A 16,824-nucleotide genomic window follows, 5' to 3' on the forward strand; every position below is an offset into this window, starting at 1 on the left:
TTTTGTGGATCTAGTCTTTTAAGTGTATGCTAGGCCATTGGCCTGTTATTCTTCCAAAAAGAGTCGATGACGTTTTCATAGTAAACATTACAGTTAAGGAACTATTTATGAATTGACCATGAGGTTATGTGTCGGTTAGTATCTAATAATTTCTGAGATGTCATTGGTTTGTTCAATGACTCTGAAAGGAGCTTGTAAAAATAGTTCCATGGAGCTCTGTATATATTGGAATTCAATATTTCAGTCTGGCAGCCTTGAGTCTAAGAGCGAGGCTTTGTTCTTTCAGTCAGCTCACAGCCATCAGCTATAGTGGAGTTGCATCAGGGTCAGCGATGGGAAACAAGAACATACTCAATAATTCAGGTGATGACCTGACTTTCCCATGGCTTAGCAATACAAGGAGAAAGTGTCCCTGAAACTAGTGGGATTCTTTGAGTAAGAATGAGAAACTGTTTGCAGGATTGTGCGTCTTTTTTCCTCTCGCTTTTTTTTGTTCTTACTGTACAACAAAGCATGCAGGAACTAGTGTCACTATCCTGCTGGTGGAATTTTCAACATGTAAGGAATCAAAAGAGGATCCTATTAGTCTTTCTGCAGTCCTCATTCCACAGTTGTAATATATCCTTTTCCAATCATCACAATATACATGGCACAATAGAACAGCAACAAGAGTGAGACAAACTATCAAACTTAAGGTCAGGCTTGTGCTCCTTTCTCAAACCACTGCTAGGTGGCAATATGTTCCCTAGAAAACCACCAGCTTCCTTCCAGGCACCACTCTGCCCTGCTCAGGACAGCCTGGGCATTGCTTCATCGAAGGAGAGAAGGCCTTGGAGCAGGGCTTGCTGAGGGCTGCTTCCTCCCCACAGATGTCTAATTTGGGACTGAGGATTATCAGAAAGAAATGCAGGACTGAATCCTGATGGAAAAATCTCTCCTCTGTGAACCGGAGAGGAAAAAATCTTTACATTGAATGAAGAGGCAAGCTTGCCTGGGGCAGTATTTGTGTACTGGAAATGCCTTAACGAGGGAATTAATGCCTCTATCGTATGAAGATATTGCCACCTGGGACTGGAATATTTCATACTGCTACAGGATTCTCTTAACAATTGAAAATTAAAAGTATCTGTTCAGAGTGCAAAGATTTTGTTTCTTCCAAACGTATGACAAATTGAAAAACTTTGCATGTTTATTAATAATATTTAATCAACCAGACCAACTATAGGACGTTTGTATTGACAGCTGGATTGAAAAACAGCTTTAGGGTGGAGAAGCATTTCCAAGTATATTTTACATCCATGCTTAAGTGAGTCATCTCACACATGTATATTAACAATAAGGGCCGGATAGTATCTGCATATCGCTTTGAACACACCTGATCTGCATTGAAACCCGCATTTACGTTCCTGGGTCTGCGTCCCCTAGAAGGGGAACTCACTGCGCTTTTCTCATTGCGATGGGGCAGGAGCTCCATGGGCTGGCTCCACCGCGATGTTAGCCAGAGGCTGGCGCACAGCGAGCGGCACCGCTCCGCGCCGGCAGCCGCAGCTCTACCTACTGCCCAGTGCTCCTCCGTCGCCATTATTTCCCCTCGGGTCCTGCTCTAACATCCATCGCTGCCCAGCAGGCCCCGGCTCCGTGGTGCGGGCTCTTGGGGCGCGGCGCCGGTTCCCGGTGGGGCCGGTTTCTTCGCAGCACCGCCCGTCCGTCCGGCAGAGGGAGGGGAGCGGCGGGGCCGTGCCGGGCTGACTGCGGGCAAGTCAGTGCCCACCTCTTCTCGGGGAACCCGGCGCGGGCTGGGGACGAGCAGTATCTTCGCGGGGTACCGGGCTCGGGGCCGGCCATGCGGGAGGGGCAGCTCCTAGCGGCACCTCAGTTGAGGCGGCATGTCGGGCGGAAGGAGCCTGGGTGCAGGCCGGGTGCCCTGGTTACTGGGCCGTTCCGCGCTGCTGGCGGCATCTCTGCCCGAAGTCGCGGTTAGGGATGCCGCCGCTTGCTCATCTTCAGCTTGGAGATCTCTGGTGTTATTCTGTGAGGAACTGCCGCCCCCTCCGGCTCTGTTCGGCACGGAGCTGGGGTACAGGGCTTCCTTTCCTTCGCTGTTGGTTTTATAGAAGAAAAACATATCCGTGCCAAAGATCCTTGCTTTGATCAGCTGAAGTGCTGCAGTGGTTTGCAGCTAGAATTAATTCACTTTCGTGCTTTGTATGGTTTAGGGTTTGGTGACTGAAAAGCTGGTTGTGGTCATTTCTGCGCTTGTGAAGTGTTGCATCTGTTCATCTAGTGGTGTCCAGAGCACACCCAGTGAACTTCGAGCTTTGTGTGAACTTGAAACCTGTGTTCTGACAGTGTTACTTGGGGTCCTTTGCTAACAGAGGGTTGCAAATAGAACCTCTTCAGATCAAGGCATTAGAAATAAAGTGTCTGCATGCTTTTTGCAGAAGGTGAGGGGTTCTTGCTCTCGCTCTCTGCTGTAAAATTCAGTCCATGTACTTACCACGTGAACAAACCCAAGTGCTACTGTGTAATAGCATGCATATTTATGGAAGGGCTTCTTTTATCAGCTGTTTTGTATCCTTGAAGGCCGTTATTTTTCACTGGACCTCACATAAGTGTGATTGGTTTACTAAATCTTGAAAGTAATTGAAATCTGATTAAAAGAGAACGTAATTGCACAGGAATCTAGACAGTTGAAGTCTAAACTCTAGCCTGCAGGGACCATTAAAAATATAATACTAAGCAGAGAATCAATAACTTGAAAATCACACAGTTTTGGGGATGACAAGTTGAGCTGTTCAGTAACACAGGAAAAACAAGAGGAAAAAGAAGTAGAAAGAGAAAAGCATAAGAGAATGTGTAAAAGAAAAGAGGCATAAAGGGTAAGCCAGACTAAAACTGAAATCGTTGACAATTTAACTTGCAGTGTTAAAATGCTTTTTCCAAAAAGTATTTTGTGTACACGATTTGAAGCAACTTCAGTTAGTTTGGCCATCTCTCTTGTTCGCTCAGCTTCTGGAAAGGTTAACATTGTTTCTATTGCTGACATGGAGAAATTGGGAGATCCGAATCCATTGTTCTTTTCTCAATGGTAGTATAATGGCTAGAAAACCCCATCTTTTGTAGGTCATTTCTAAAGCCCGATCTTAGAGGAATTACAAAGCTGTTTGAGGATCTTCACACTGAACTGAAGAGATTGTTAATCCTGCCTAATTCGTCTAGCATGTAGGTATCAAAGACAGTATACTAAAAATCTGAACAGGGTTCAGCAAGTTTGAGAGCTACAATGCCTGGAGAAAGGTGTGAGCCTTAGGTAGCTGCTGTTGACCTTAGCAGGAGTTCCCACTTTGTCTAGAAATGCCGTAATAAGGCACTTTTTCTGTTTGGGGGCATAGACTATCCCAAGATTTTTTTCTGTGTTTGTAAGTTATGTTTTGTGGGTAGGTTTTGTGCTACCACACCCATAGTCTGCTTAAGATTTGCCTGCTGCTTTCTTCCTGCAGAATTAAGCCAGCTGGAGAGGCTACTGCCCTCAGCTTGCCCCAGCTGGTAGTTGCTGGAATGGGAAGAACCTATCAGGTAAGGTGCTCATGTAAACCTGACCATTGCTGAACACCGTGTAAACACCAACACTGCTGAAGGAAAGAAGCATGTTGTATGAACAGATGGGGTAGATAGAGGCTCAATAACCTTCAGGTGAGGAGTTGTGACAATAGTTGGCACCAGCAGCCTGTTCAGCCAGTGCTGGGCTTCCACCTCCCAACTTTACCTCTCTTGCATCTGAAGCCAGGGTTCTGTGACTTCTCTTCACTGTCAGGTCCATGCTCTTTGTTTTGATTTTCATCTAGGCTGGCCCTCTTGAATCTTGCAGTTTATGAATTCCATTCCTCTGTTCAACATTGGATGTTTCCCTCCCCTCTTTTTTTCCCCCTTTCGCTCACCAACCGCTATCCTTGATTTCAGTGGTTGATGTTTATGATTATCACTCTTTTCATACAAATGGACTATTGTCATGCTTTCATTATATTCTTCCTTCACTCTCTGCTCTTCTGCCTACTTTCATGCTGTAGAGGCTGTCATGCTGCTCCTCAGCGCTGGGTAACTGCTTGTTTTCATGTGTTAGCCGGTCACTGTGGGAAGCTGGTGAAGCATCCAGCAGTCACGCTCACTGCACTCTGGTACAGATGGGTACCTTCCACACTGACTGGTGATGCATGCGCATGTTGAGCCATGAGTCATCTCACAGTCATCTTCAGTTGACCTCTTCTATCCCTTTTTCCATGCCCTGTCTTCTCAATTCTGTGCTTGTCACTGAAATTACAGCTGTTGGAGGTCTTTGTCAAGTTCTTCTTGAACTGTCAGCTACCCTTTAAGGGTTTGGCAGTGTCACATAAGTGCCTTTATAATGCTCTTTTGTTATACCATTTAAATATTTTCTTTCTCTTTATATTGCTTTTGTGGGTTTTGTACATGATATTCCTTTCTTTTCTGCTGTACTTCATCTTGGGATGCCTTTATCCAAGACCAAAAATTCAGCTGATGTCTTTTTGCAGATGACACATGGGTCTGTATCGGCACTTCATACCTGTCATCTCCTTCCCCAGGGAATGAGCATCTTTATTTCTCTGGTCTCCCACAGGTGCCCAGTAAGCTCTGCATGGTGAAAACACATCCCTGCATCTTTTATCCCCATTTTCTTTTTTCCTAATTTGTGTCAGTAATTCAGGCACTATTTTTGAGTTGGAGTTTCCCCTGCTTGCATATTTTAATTTGGAGATTATTTCTGTGTAACTGCTCTATGATGCATGCAGCTCACATTCGTTTCTGGGTTCCCAACGTCTAGTTCTCTGGTTTGTTTTAGTTCACAGGATCGTATGGGTTGGAAGGGACCTCCGGAAATCATCTGGCCCAACTCTCTTAAAGCAGGTTCCCTACAGCAGGTTACATAGGATACTGTCAGGGTGGTTTTGAATGTCTCCAGAGAATGAGACTCCACAGCCTCTCTGAGTGGCCTTGTGTCAGTGCTCTGTCACCCTCATAGGAAAGTTATTCCTCATATTCTTCCTGTGTTCCAGTGCGTGCCTGTTGCCCCTTGTTCCATCACTGGGCACCACTGAAAATAGCCTGGCCCCATCCACTTGACTTCTCCCCTTTAGATATTTACCAGCATTGATAAGATTGCCCCTCAGTCTTCTACTGTCCAGGCTGAACAGTCCCAGCTCTCTCAGCCATTCCCCATAAAGGAGGTGTTCCAGGCCCCTCATCATCTTTGTGGCCCTCTGCTGGACTCTCTGAAGTTCCCTGTCTTGAACTGGGGAGCCTGGAACTGGACACAGTACTCCAAATGTGGCCTCTCCAGGGCAGAGTAGAGGGGGAAGATCGCCTCCCTCAACCTGCTGACTGTGCTCTTTTTAATGCACTCTGGGCATCCATTGGCTTCTTGGCCACCAGGGCACTCTGCTGGCTCATGGCCAACCTGTTGTCCAGCAGGACACCCAGGTCCTTCTCTGCAGAGCTCTTTGCCAGCAGGCCAGCCCCTAACCTGTGCTGATGTATGTGGTTATTCCTCTCCAGGTGTAGGACTCTGCACTTGCCCTTGTCAAACCTTGTCAGGTTTTTTCCACCCATCTCCTCAGTCTGTCCAGGTCTCGCTGAATGACAGCACAGCCTTCTGGTGTGTCAGCCGCTCCTTCCAGCTTCATATCCTCAGCAAACTTGCTGAGGGTGCATTCTATCTCTTCATCCAGGTCATTGATGAAGATGTTCTCCCCATCTGAGAGTTTGCTAGGTATGTCCCATACCCACTGCTCTGGCCAGCCAAATTCATGCTCTCTGGCCATTGCAGCTGGCAGTGCTGATGGAGGTTGCTACTCAGTGTAGAGTGTTTTAAGAGAAAAACTGGCTAATGCAAGAGAATAATGGTATTTGGCAAGGACAAATATACTTGCTTGAGCATTGGGGTTTAATATTTTCTCAGAGAATCTGCTTGACTAGGGAAAACTTATTGTTTATTTATGGTAATATTTTTTATTAACATCATGAGAGCTGAATTTTAACTAAACAGTTACCGGAGATTTTCAGAAGGCCTCTGATAGATATGTGTAATAAATACATCCACAAAAAATATGAAATGCATGCCTATGTATGAATGTATGTATTTCTTCTGTACATTGTGTATCCTTTCTACTGAGTTGTTGACTTTCAGCATGTGTTTGTATTAATCCATGATCTTCTAGTCTGTGGTAAGTGTATTAAAAAATCATTTAAGGACTGTCTGGGATTTAAACTGTTGCTTTGTGTGACAGGTACAAAAACTGGTTACTGATGTAGCTGAAGATTGTGGAATGTATAACTCTTGATATCCATCCTCATGGCTTGTCTGTTCATTGTTACCGTTGATACGTTAAAGCTCTAGCAGTTTTTACAAACTGAAAATTGGTAATTGTCCAGAGTGTACTGTTGTCAGAAAGTTGACCGTTGTAAAATCATGCATAAATTGTGTGTGCTGCAGATGTTAATGGATATAGCATGTCTGACTTTCTCAAATTGGATGACGACTTCATTTCTGTAAATGTATCTAAATAGGCAATTATATTAAACCAAAAACTTTAGTATAAAAAATATATTTTGGCTTGCCCTGTGGCATTGTGCTGGTTAGTACAATTTACCCTCGCACTCCTTCATTTGCACTACAGAAAGTCCATCTCAGTCACGTTGTGGATTGCAAATGCTCCATACTTGGTGAAATTTTGAATGTTGTTTATTGAAGATCAGCAGAAATTCCTTTCGTTTGAGAGCGCTGAAGCTTAAATATCACGCTTTTCCTGAGTGATTAGCTTTCTCAGACTGAGCTGTTAAAATAATCCTGTATTTATTAGAGAAGTAGTGGGTGCTTCCCAGTGCTGTAAGAGGTAGGTTTAAAAAGAGTAATTTAGTGATAATACCTTGCATGAGTCATGATCAGGATGCAGTGATGTCCAATTTGTTTTTTAATCCGGCACTTGCTGATGCTCTTTATTACCATAGTGATATTATTAAAGAGCTGTTAATGCATATAACCACACAGTTAAAAATGACATTCTTGTTGGTTTTTTTTTGGTAGAATAAAATTTCCATATCTTAAGTCAGCTTTGCTTTGTACTTCCTTTGACAAGGAAAATCCAGGTAGTATAAAAGTGATCAAACAATTGTAAATTGCCAGGGACTTAGGTTAAGAACAGATGTTTTTCACCTTTTTATTTTTTTTCTCTTATTTTTTAATTTCAAGCCAATCATTGTGGTTTCCCAAATAATTAATCTAGTCTTTCCTTTTTTGAGGATTGGGGAAGATTTGTATTCAGTAAAAATTAGAAACTAATTGCTTTGCGTTGAATCAAGCATAGTACAAACTACAGTTTGCAACAGGAGCCTGCACCCATCCATGTTCTTAGTATTTGTTCTTTCTGGTGCAAAAACTAAAGGCTGGGTGCAAGTTTTGTTGCATGAATGCATATGTTGGAGAATGAAGTTTTAGAGCAACACTTTATTTTCAGTGCTTTATCTGGATTGTCGTAAATCAAAGCTGAGTGAATTAACGGTGCTTGTCATGTTATTCCCTTATGTACTTGATTTATTTATTTAGTTTTCTGGCACCTTGCTGTGTGAAATGAGTGCAAACATGGAAGACTGTTTCTATTCTGAGAGCCTGACTATAAAAAGAAGAATTTGGCTAAGAAATTGGCTTTGGTAACCTGTTTTCACTCTTAAGTAAAATTTTTGAAGAAGCGATTTTAGAACCTGATAGTGATGAAGGTGACGGCTGAGGAGTTGCAAATATTGGAATATGCTTAGATACAGAGCAGGAGGTTGATGTTATTTGTGGAATAATTAATCTTATATTCAGTCAGATTTTATCTTTATTACATTTTAATTAGCTTTATTAGCTTACATATGAGTGTGCAGAATTTGATCATGACAAATTAAAACCTTGAATTTCATAAGGAACTTGGATGAGACTTCAGTGTCTTATCAGATGTTAATTAGTGATTCCTTTACCTGCTCCCGTGTATATGATGTTATAATATATGGCTTTGTATAGGCCTTGCCAGCGTCTTTGTGAGATTGCAATGTGGCAGGACCAGTATTAATCTGTTGGCATAGGTGGCTTTCTTTGAAAGTTCCCCATATGACATACATTCTTCTGTATACTGCTATGGGGCTGCAGTGCAGACTCCTGCTCTATTTAGGTGGAGATTTTATCTGCCCCAACAAAAGCATTTTTCCACTTCAGTATTTGATGATACAAGCTAGTTGTGCACCTAACAGGATTGTTCACTTCTTTCATTCTAAAATTCTAAATTAAATGTATGTATTTAATGTGTATTTGCTCATACATTTATATAAAATAATGTTCTCAACAATTTCAGTTTATTATTAAAGCACCTCTGGAGCACCTCTCCTGTGAGGGAACTGGGCTTGTTTAGCTTGGAGAAGAGAAGGCTCCAGGGAGACCTCATAGTGGCCTTCAGTACTTGAAGGAAGCATATAAACAGGAGGGGGAATGATTGTTCACAAGGGTGGATAGTGATAGGACAAGGGGAAATGGTTTTAAGTTGAGACAGGGGAGATGTAGGTTAGATATTAGGAGGAAGTTTTTCACTCAGAGGGTGGTGACGCACTGGAACGTGTTGCCCAAGGAGGTTGTGGATGCCCCATCCCTGGAGGCATTCAAGGCCAGACTGGATGTGGCTCTGGGCAGCCTGGTCTAGTGGTTGGTGACTCTGCACTCAGCAGGGGGATTGAAACTAGATGATTGTTATGGTCCTTTTAAACCCAGGGCATTCTATGATTAGCTCTAGGTGACCTGGGTACAGCATAAAATATATCTGTCATCAAATTCCATCTCTGTTTTTGCTCTGGTTCACCTTAGAATTCACAGGGGCTTCTTGCCAGTTCTGGAAGAATCTTGTTTCTGCCAAATATGACTAACAGTCAGAGATGGTCTTTTCCTAGTTCTCCAAAAATTGAGCAAGCACCATGTTTTGTGAACAGTTGTATGAGTTAAAAAGGGACAAGAGGCAAAGATAGGGCTAGTCTAGCAACACGGCATGCCTTTTTATATGTCCTGTGAGGGTTCTTTTACGTCCCACTCTGACAGGCTTCTAAGACCATGATTTCTTTTTCAGACCAACTCTTCAATTCAGAGTTTACCCAGCTTCTTTCAAATAACTTATAAATCACTTTTTCCATTAGAACGCTTTCCATGTAAATAAAGCAGAGCCAAAGATCAAGAATAATGTTTTATGACTTCCTCTTTATTTCCTGGTGTACGTAGTTACTTTGTAGAGTGCAGACAGTGGAGGAATACGCCATGGGTGGACGTGCAAATAGACTACCAACATTATGTAGCTGTGTAGGAGGCAAGGGCTATGCTCAGTTCATAATACTGTTGTACAGTTCCTTCTTTAGGGTCCTCCTTTGATTCTGGTGCTCTGTGTTGAAATGAGATCAATTTAAAGAGGAACGAGCTACTGCAATGACTGTGAGAAACTTAAGGCTAACTGGGCATGGGCAGTATTACTAGTTGGGTGGAACATGACAAATGCGTTAATGGAATTAGGCTACAGGGAACTGAATTCAAGAAAAGGTTTTCAGTTTTTAATTTTCGTGTTCCTCAAGTATTTCACCCAGGAAAGTATTGCTATAATAGTTGCTTGTAGAAAAACAGGAGATCCACGTTCTGAAAACTAGAGGATTTGGTAGGATTTCTCCTCCAACATAGGTGTGGTTTTTTAATTCTATTTTAGTTAGCTGGCTTGTTTTGGAGGGGGAAGGAGTTGAAACGTTGCTGTAGAGTAAGCTGGTATAATAGAATATACAAGTATTTTACTGCATTTCTTGAGCATCTTCCATATTTCTGCAACAAAATGTGTTTTGGACAATTTTTACAAGAAAAGATTTTAAAGGGTGCTAATTTCTGTCTAAACTGCTGAAATCCCTGCATAAAATTCAACCTGTTAACTTTGTGGGAGTAGACTCCAGCTAAGAATTTCGTGAGTATTGTCTTTGTGTTAATTTTTATTGACCTCAGTGATGACATCACGTTGATATTAGTTTCTGTTGGGCTGCTTCTCCTTCTGTCAGAGGACTGAATTTCATCTCAAAGGAAAACATTTTTTTCTTACTGTTTCTTTTCAGAAATGGTAGTTCTACTGTGGAAAAATTTATTTCACACTACAAAGGGAAGGATACTACAGCAGAGATGGGCATCGCTGTATAATGGTACTCATGACTATGATGAAGAATTGATAAAGAAGAAACTTCAGCAGTTTGCTGGTGGATCCATCGACCTTTCCAAAGAACACTGTGGCATTGGAATACTTACCTTGAACAACTCCCAGCTAATGAATGCCTTCACAGGTATTAATTAGTTGATGAGGATGCTGGTGGTTGTTCCCCCCACCCCCCTCCTTTGCATAAACAAAGTGAAAAGCTGTGCCTTACCATTCCTTAGTTAAAAGAAGAAATGTTTGATTTTTAACCAGAGGTGTAGTGAATGTCCACTGTTCTGCATGATAGTTTTGCCCTGTACATCATAAATATAAGAAGTTCCCAATGACACTAAAAATGTCTGGTAGAACCTCTCTCTTTTTTTTCGGTGGGGATGGTTCTGATGCTATGCTATTCCTTATTTCTCATTTCATTTTGCCTCTACTGCTCTGGAAACATAAGGTATTTGTACAGAGAAGGGAAGATATTATGTAGATGTATTTGTAGGGAAAATAGAAAGGACAAGTTTGTGGTGGTGTTTTTTTTACCTAAAATCTTATCTCTAACTAATGCTTCTGCAGTCTGGTCTTTGTTTGCCTTGCATCTAAAATACCAGTGCCTTCTTAATGAAAGATCAGATGAGTTGCATATTCTCAGCTGTTGAAGATGGGAAGACTTCTTAAGCATATGCTTTTAAACTAGATAATACTTAGCTATCAAAACCATTTGTCGTCTTGTTAATTCTTTTTTTTTTTTTCCTGTTCTGTTTTCTTGCCCAGTTCTCTCTGTTCCTTTGCTGTCAGCAAATAAGTTTGCAACCCACTAGCAAAGCACAGAGCTGTTTACATGGTGAATGTCAATCTGCTCCTTCCAGTGATGATTGTTAGCTGAAAGGAATAAAACCTAGCAGAACAGCAGAATTTCTGGTAATTCAGCTGGATATCTCTGCAGTTACTTGTTTCTTCTTAAAAGCTCTTCTATAAAATCGTTGTCTAACTTGAGAAGATGCAGCTAAAAGACACTAGCATGGAGACTGTCCTGAATAACTCCCTGTCAGCATGCATGTTATTGTACAATCAGAATTACACTGTTTGCTCTTTTTCTACAGATTTTTTATTTTTGACTTGAAATAGATCTGTGCAAGGTACCGATTGTGGGCTGTGTGTTTGTAGCTTACTTGTTGTGGTAGTTGAAAGGGGTGTGAGAAATAAGAGGTAATAAAAAGAGAAAAGACAGAAAAATCCCAGTCTGCTGTGGAGATCAGATGTGATGTAAGCCAGGTTGCTTAGACTAAACTTAACTTAAAGCTGTGTTCCTTGTGTTCTGCATGCTTGACATGAGTCTCAACTGGTTTGTAGAGGTGTTGAGCAGTCACAGCTGCTATTTAGGCCACTGGTAGCTATGATTTGACTATACTGAGTGCTGTATAATGTTCATGTTCTAAAATCATACCGCACATCTAAAACTAGACAGCCAAAATTAGCAAATATTTTGTGGTTCAGTTAGTGTTCTGTAATGTAATGTCTTCTCTCTTCATATAATTGCTATGAAAATAATTAGTATACACCAATAGCTTAAATGTTCTAGTAGCAAACAAGAAGCTATAAAAACCCAGGAGGAAATAAATAGTTGTGTTTTTGTTGTGAACTCAGATTAGAAAATGAGCCTGGGACCAGGCAGTACTGTTTTACCATAGGATGTAGAACCCTGTAGAGAACAGTGCTTCATTTTGCTAGGTAATAGCCACAGAAATTTGCTCTGGGAGATCTTACTCTGGTGGTTCAGGAGATTACTGCTTCTTTCTACTGTGCACCTCTGCCAGATATTTTTGTTGTTGCAGTAGGGAGTGTAGAAGCAAAGTCATGCTGGCCCCTTGGATGCTGCAGATGACGATATGACAAACTAACGTACGCTACTCTTCATTTCATTTTAACGTTACTGTCTGTAAGCTGTAGATACTGAGGAACTAGTAAGCAATTTATCATTTTCCATTTGCTGCATATTGAGTAATACCCTTCAGGAGAAGTATGAAAAGGAATAGGATTTGCAAACCTTAAATTGCCCCAACAAGACCTGCTTGTCTTCATTTGCCAGAGCATGTAAAAGACGCTACCTAAATGAAATTCTGTTGATGCTGTGTCTCAGAGCTTCTTGAAAGTGGCAGATGTGAATTTATGATACACATATGCTTCCTTTAGAAAGCTGCAAAACATCATTAAACTGTTGAAAGAAATCCTGTTTGCTAGGCATTTATTTCACACAGCAGCTTTTTATCTCAAAGGAGAATTATGTTTATTCTAAGCTTGAGCAACACGTAGAACTGAAAATAGAACAAAATTATTGGCAGATTGCTCATGGGTGATGTGGAGGTTGTTACGCCTTTTTTCTCTTCTTAATTGGAATCTGATAGCTACCTGTTTGAAATGGTCTCTTTGGAAACAAGTGTTAATAATGTCAATTCAAGCCTAGTGGAGCCAATTTCAGCAACCCAACCTCTTGCTGAACTGAAGTTGAACTTTAAGGAAGAAAGAAGCCAGCCTGCATGAACTAGATAATAACGGTGATAAAGTCAATTCTAGAAAATAAAGTATTTATTGTTAGATTATAATTAAAATGCAAACAAGTGATGTATTTCAAGTAGATTTAGTGCTTTGTGGAGGATGAACTTACTAGTATCATACACTGAAGGACTAAGACTGGCAGAATGAGGATTTTCTTTAGCATTCTGTCCTTGTCACTGAATCAGATATACTGAGCAGTGTCTGTTGGTGAAATAATAGTTGTTGTCAGTGTACACAGTAATAGAAGAGGTCATTGCCCTGGAGAGGAAACAGGTGCTGGCCTTCTTCTCTTCTCTCCCCTGCTATTACACGCATCTGCCCGATACAGTTCTTTTGTGTATATTCAATTTTTCACTGTTAACTGAAAAAACTAGATGTTTGACTCTGTGGAAGGACTCAGTAGCTTACTGCTCTGATTATTAAGAGCACCATAAACAATGATTGTGCTGTATATTGACTTTGGCAAAGATCTGATGTCAGTCCAAATAACTTTATTATAAGAAAACCTGGGTAATATGCAAGAAGTTAAATCCAGGGGGGTGACATGCACTGATAATGGTCCTCTTAGTTCTTGCCTTCCTCAGGAACATTTTCAAAAAGTACCAAGACTAAGGTGGAGGTCCTTTACGGAGTATTCGTTCCTGACCTGGTGCTAACATGCTTGCTTTGTAAGGAACTGCAAGGAAAACAAGCAGGAAGAAAGAATCTCCCATGTCAGCATGGCTGCTATCAGGCAATTTTAGGACAAGATCAGTGCGTGCAGACCTAGGGTCAAAGGACCCAAGAGTTATAGAAGAAAGGGAAAGATTATTTGAGATGTTAATCCAGGGCATGCTTATATCTGAAAAAGATAGTCCTGCCCACTTACATCCTTGTCTAAGGAGAGTGGCACTCAGAGTATCATCAGCCTGTATGTAGCCTGTTTGTTGAAATTAATTTCTGTAAATATTTTGCCTTAAGAGTGCGTGAGAGTCATAGGTATTCAAAGAGAAAGATCGTGTAGTTAACATTGTGTAAGTTCAGTTGGTGTGGAGGATAGGAAAAGGGGTAATGGTTTTAAACTAAAAGAGGGTGATTTAGATTAAACATTAGGAAGAAATTTTCTAATACGAGGGTGGTGAGGCACTGGAACAGGTTGCCCAGAGAAGCTGTGGATGCCTCATCCCTGGAGGTGTTCAAGGCCAGGTTGGATCAGGCCCTGGGCAGCCTGAGCTGGTGGGGGGCAGCGCTGTCCATGGCAGGGGTCTTTAAGGTCCCTTCCAACCCGAATGATTCTGTGCTTCTATGATTCTAAGATGCTACTGTCTAGGACTAGCGCTAGAAACATAAGTATACAAATCCATGTCAGGAAGGGTTGTGGCCTGTAGTTGAAAACCCTTTTGGGTTCTAGACAGGAAAGCTGGTGAGGAAGTAATACAATAATTAGCTGTGTGGTAGAGATAAGGAAAGTTGTCCTCACTAGTTGGTCAGTCAGCAACAATTGAACAGGTTTTAATGGTATGTTATTGTGAAGCAGATTAAAAACAGATCTGTAACTGGAAGAGAGAGCTTTTCTTGCTGAAGAATGAATTCTTTTGGATGTCAGATATTAATTCACACTTTGGTGTTATGCAGGAAAAGATGAAAAGAATCACAGGCAAGGACTGTTGCAGCAATTGCTCAGATTCTATATATAGTTGTTGAAGACTGCAGGTGTGGTCAAAAGTCTCTAAATAGAGCCTGCCAATGCAAGTTGCTTTGAGTAGTGCATAAAAATTGTTTTCACTGAACAAACTACATTCTACCCTCAGCACCTTATGATGACACCTCTGAATTGTCCAACCTTCTCAATTCCACACTTTAAATGTGAGGTTTAACAAATTGTCTCACAACACTGATAATTTTACACCTTTCATTTTTTTTCCCAGTTTCTTTAGAGCAGAAATTATGTAATCTGAAGAAGTCTGTTTCATAACACTGGAGGTTAGCATAGTTATAACTGTCCGTAGTATGAGAAAGTTCTTTAACATATGAGAGTATTGTGTATAAGCTAGGAGTAAAGAGCTGGCAGTATTCAATCCCTACATTTGAAGCCTAGGGTATAATCTAAAAGAGATTTTTCCTAGGCAGATACCATAGAGGGAATAAAAGAAATTTCAGAAAGATTTTTAGAACTATTCTTTTAAAAGACAAAAGGTGCTTTGCTTCTATTTTCAAATCTTTTTTTATTATTTTTTGAATGGACAGTTGTCATTGACCTTCAGCATAATTTGCTCTTCAGCCTTTTTTTAATATATATATTTTTTAATATTTTCAGCTGAATATGCAGAGTGAAATGGCAGTGATGTTGAAATGACTAGGTGAGCTGATCTGAATAGACGAAAATAAGTTCAGATGTCCTGACTTCATGCAGTTATAAACAAAAATAAAATAAATATATACAAATTAAAAAAATCAATTTGTGTTTACCTCCTTGCACTTCTTTGTTTTGCTTTGATGAGTATAATGCAAATTGCAGAATACTCTTCAGAATTCTAAGTGCATTGCTGAATAAAAAAACATCAGTGCATGTGGGGGAGGGAGGGGAATTTAAGATGATGCTTTCCCTCGTGTTTTTAAGCCTATCATGCATTAATGTTAATTTAATGTAGATATTGAAAAATGTAATGTGAAACGTGCTGGTCATAATCATTTTGTTTTAAAAGTGTTGCTTTTCCCCTGCTGTAACAGGCACTATGATGCTAGAACTCCAGGAGAGAGTAACTGAACTGGAAAACTGGAAGGATGGCAAAGGCCTTATCATCCGTGGTGCAGGAAAGACTTTTTGTTCAGGATCTGATTTGAATGCTGTCAAAGCAATATCCAACTCCAAGGCAAGTAGTGTTAGAAAGACTTTGGAGAAAAATGAGCTTTCTGGTTTTCTGAGATCCCTTTCAAACAGATGTTTCATGGTGGTTATGCTGCAATTGTACATACAAGTCACAGGATGGAGCTTTTCATGGTTGAAGGAAATGCTGGCAGCCCCTTTAATCTACAACTTAACTATTATGGTAATGGATTCGTAACTCTGAATTTCTGTATTACATCTTCTTAGCCTTTTCTTTTTAAAGAGATGTATTTTCAGTTTCTCAGAACATTACATGGTACGCTGACACATAAAATAATGTGTGCTTCAGTAGTTTCACCTTCAAAAGCGGGGAGAAGTAATCATTTCTCATATATTCTCAGGCCCAAAACAAATTTCAGTAGCATGGCTGCTATTACGAGAACATTTCAGTTTTGTCAGCAAAGTGTTTGGACTTGGATAAAAAGTAAGCAGAGATGCAGTTCTTGTCCAGTTGAGCCTTAGCGTTGATTGTATCCAGTTAGAGGAGTTCTGAGTACCTCAGGGGTTGAAGAGATGAGGATTGGATGGCAGGTTTTCACTCATGCCACCTTGTCTGGACAACTTATACGTATGCTGTTGTTCTTTTTACGGGTTAATATATGGCAGTGTTTGACTTCATTAGCTGCAAGGGAAATGGGCCTTTCTGTGGTACTCTCACATCCTGATTTGAAATTGCGGTAACTGATAGGCTGGTGCTTTCTGTGCCTATTTCCAGTTACAGGATTTGACCATACAAATTAGTTTTTATTGAACGGTTTAGTCAAATCCTAATTTACATAGTATTGTCTTTAGAGATTGCTCCTGTTGATGAAATTAAGCATCATAAAAATGCCTGTCTGAAGTATTTCTGGCCTGGTAACGTAAGTAGGATGGTCCAGCTTTCAAAAGGTACAGTAGGCTTTGTTTCATCTGCAGAACATCCTGAGAGGTGTGCTTTTCCTGATATGGGGGGCTCCCTGCTTTATAAATACATTTTTTTTGAGGAATTTTCATTTTCTATGTTTATTAGCATTGGTTGTTTTTAAAATAGAAATATGTCATTGATTTTTTTTTTTATAACTGATCTTTTTTAATCTGAGTTTTTTCAATTTTGTATAGCATTATAGAAACAGAAAAGGAGAGAAAACCAAGCGTGGGCTTTTTTTTTTCTTA

General features: G+C 40.6%; 1 protein-coding gene across 14 annotated transcripts in view; it reads left to right on the forward strand.

The window, feature by feature from the left end:
• ECHDC1 (ethylmalonyl-CoA decarboxylase 1) overlaps positions 1,248-16,824 on the forward strand; it is a 38,116-nt gene continuing 22,539 nt past the window's right edge. For 2 of the 14 annotated variants that reach the window (XM_021390852.1, XM_021390853.1), the window contains exons 1-3: positions 1,766-2,077; positions 10,174-10,395; positions 15,516-15,658. In XM_021390852.1, the coding sequence (XP_021246527.1) occupies positions 1,984-2,077; positions 10,174-10,395; positions 15,516-15,658 (459 nt within the window). In that variant the 5' untranslated portion in view covers positions 1,766-1,983. The other 12 variants (XM_021390847.1, XM_021390849.1, XM_021390848.1 and 9 more) reach the window with 12 other exon arrangements.

The sequence above is a fragment of the Numida meleagris genome, chromosome 3 (genome assembly GCF_002078875.1).
Source record: "Numida meleagris isolate 19003 breed g44 Domestic line chromosome 3, NumMel1.0, whole genome shotgun sequence".
Classification (NCBI taxonomy): Eukaryota; Metazoa; Chordata; class Aves; order Galliformes; family Numididae; genus Numida; species Numida meleagris.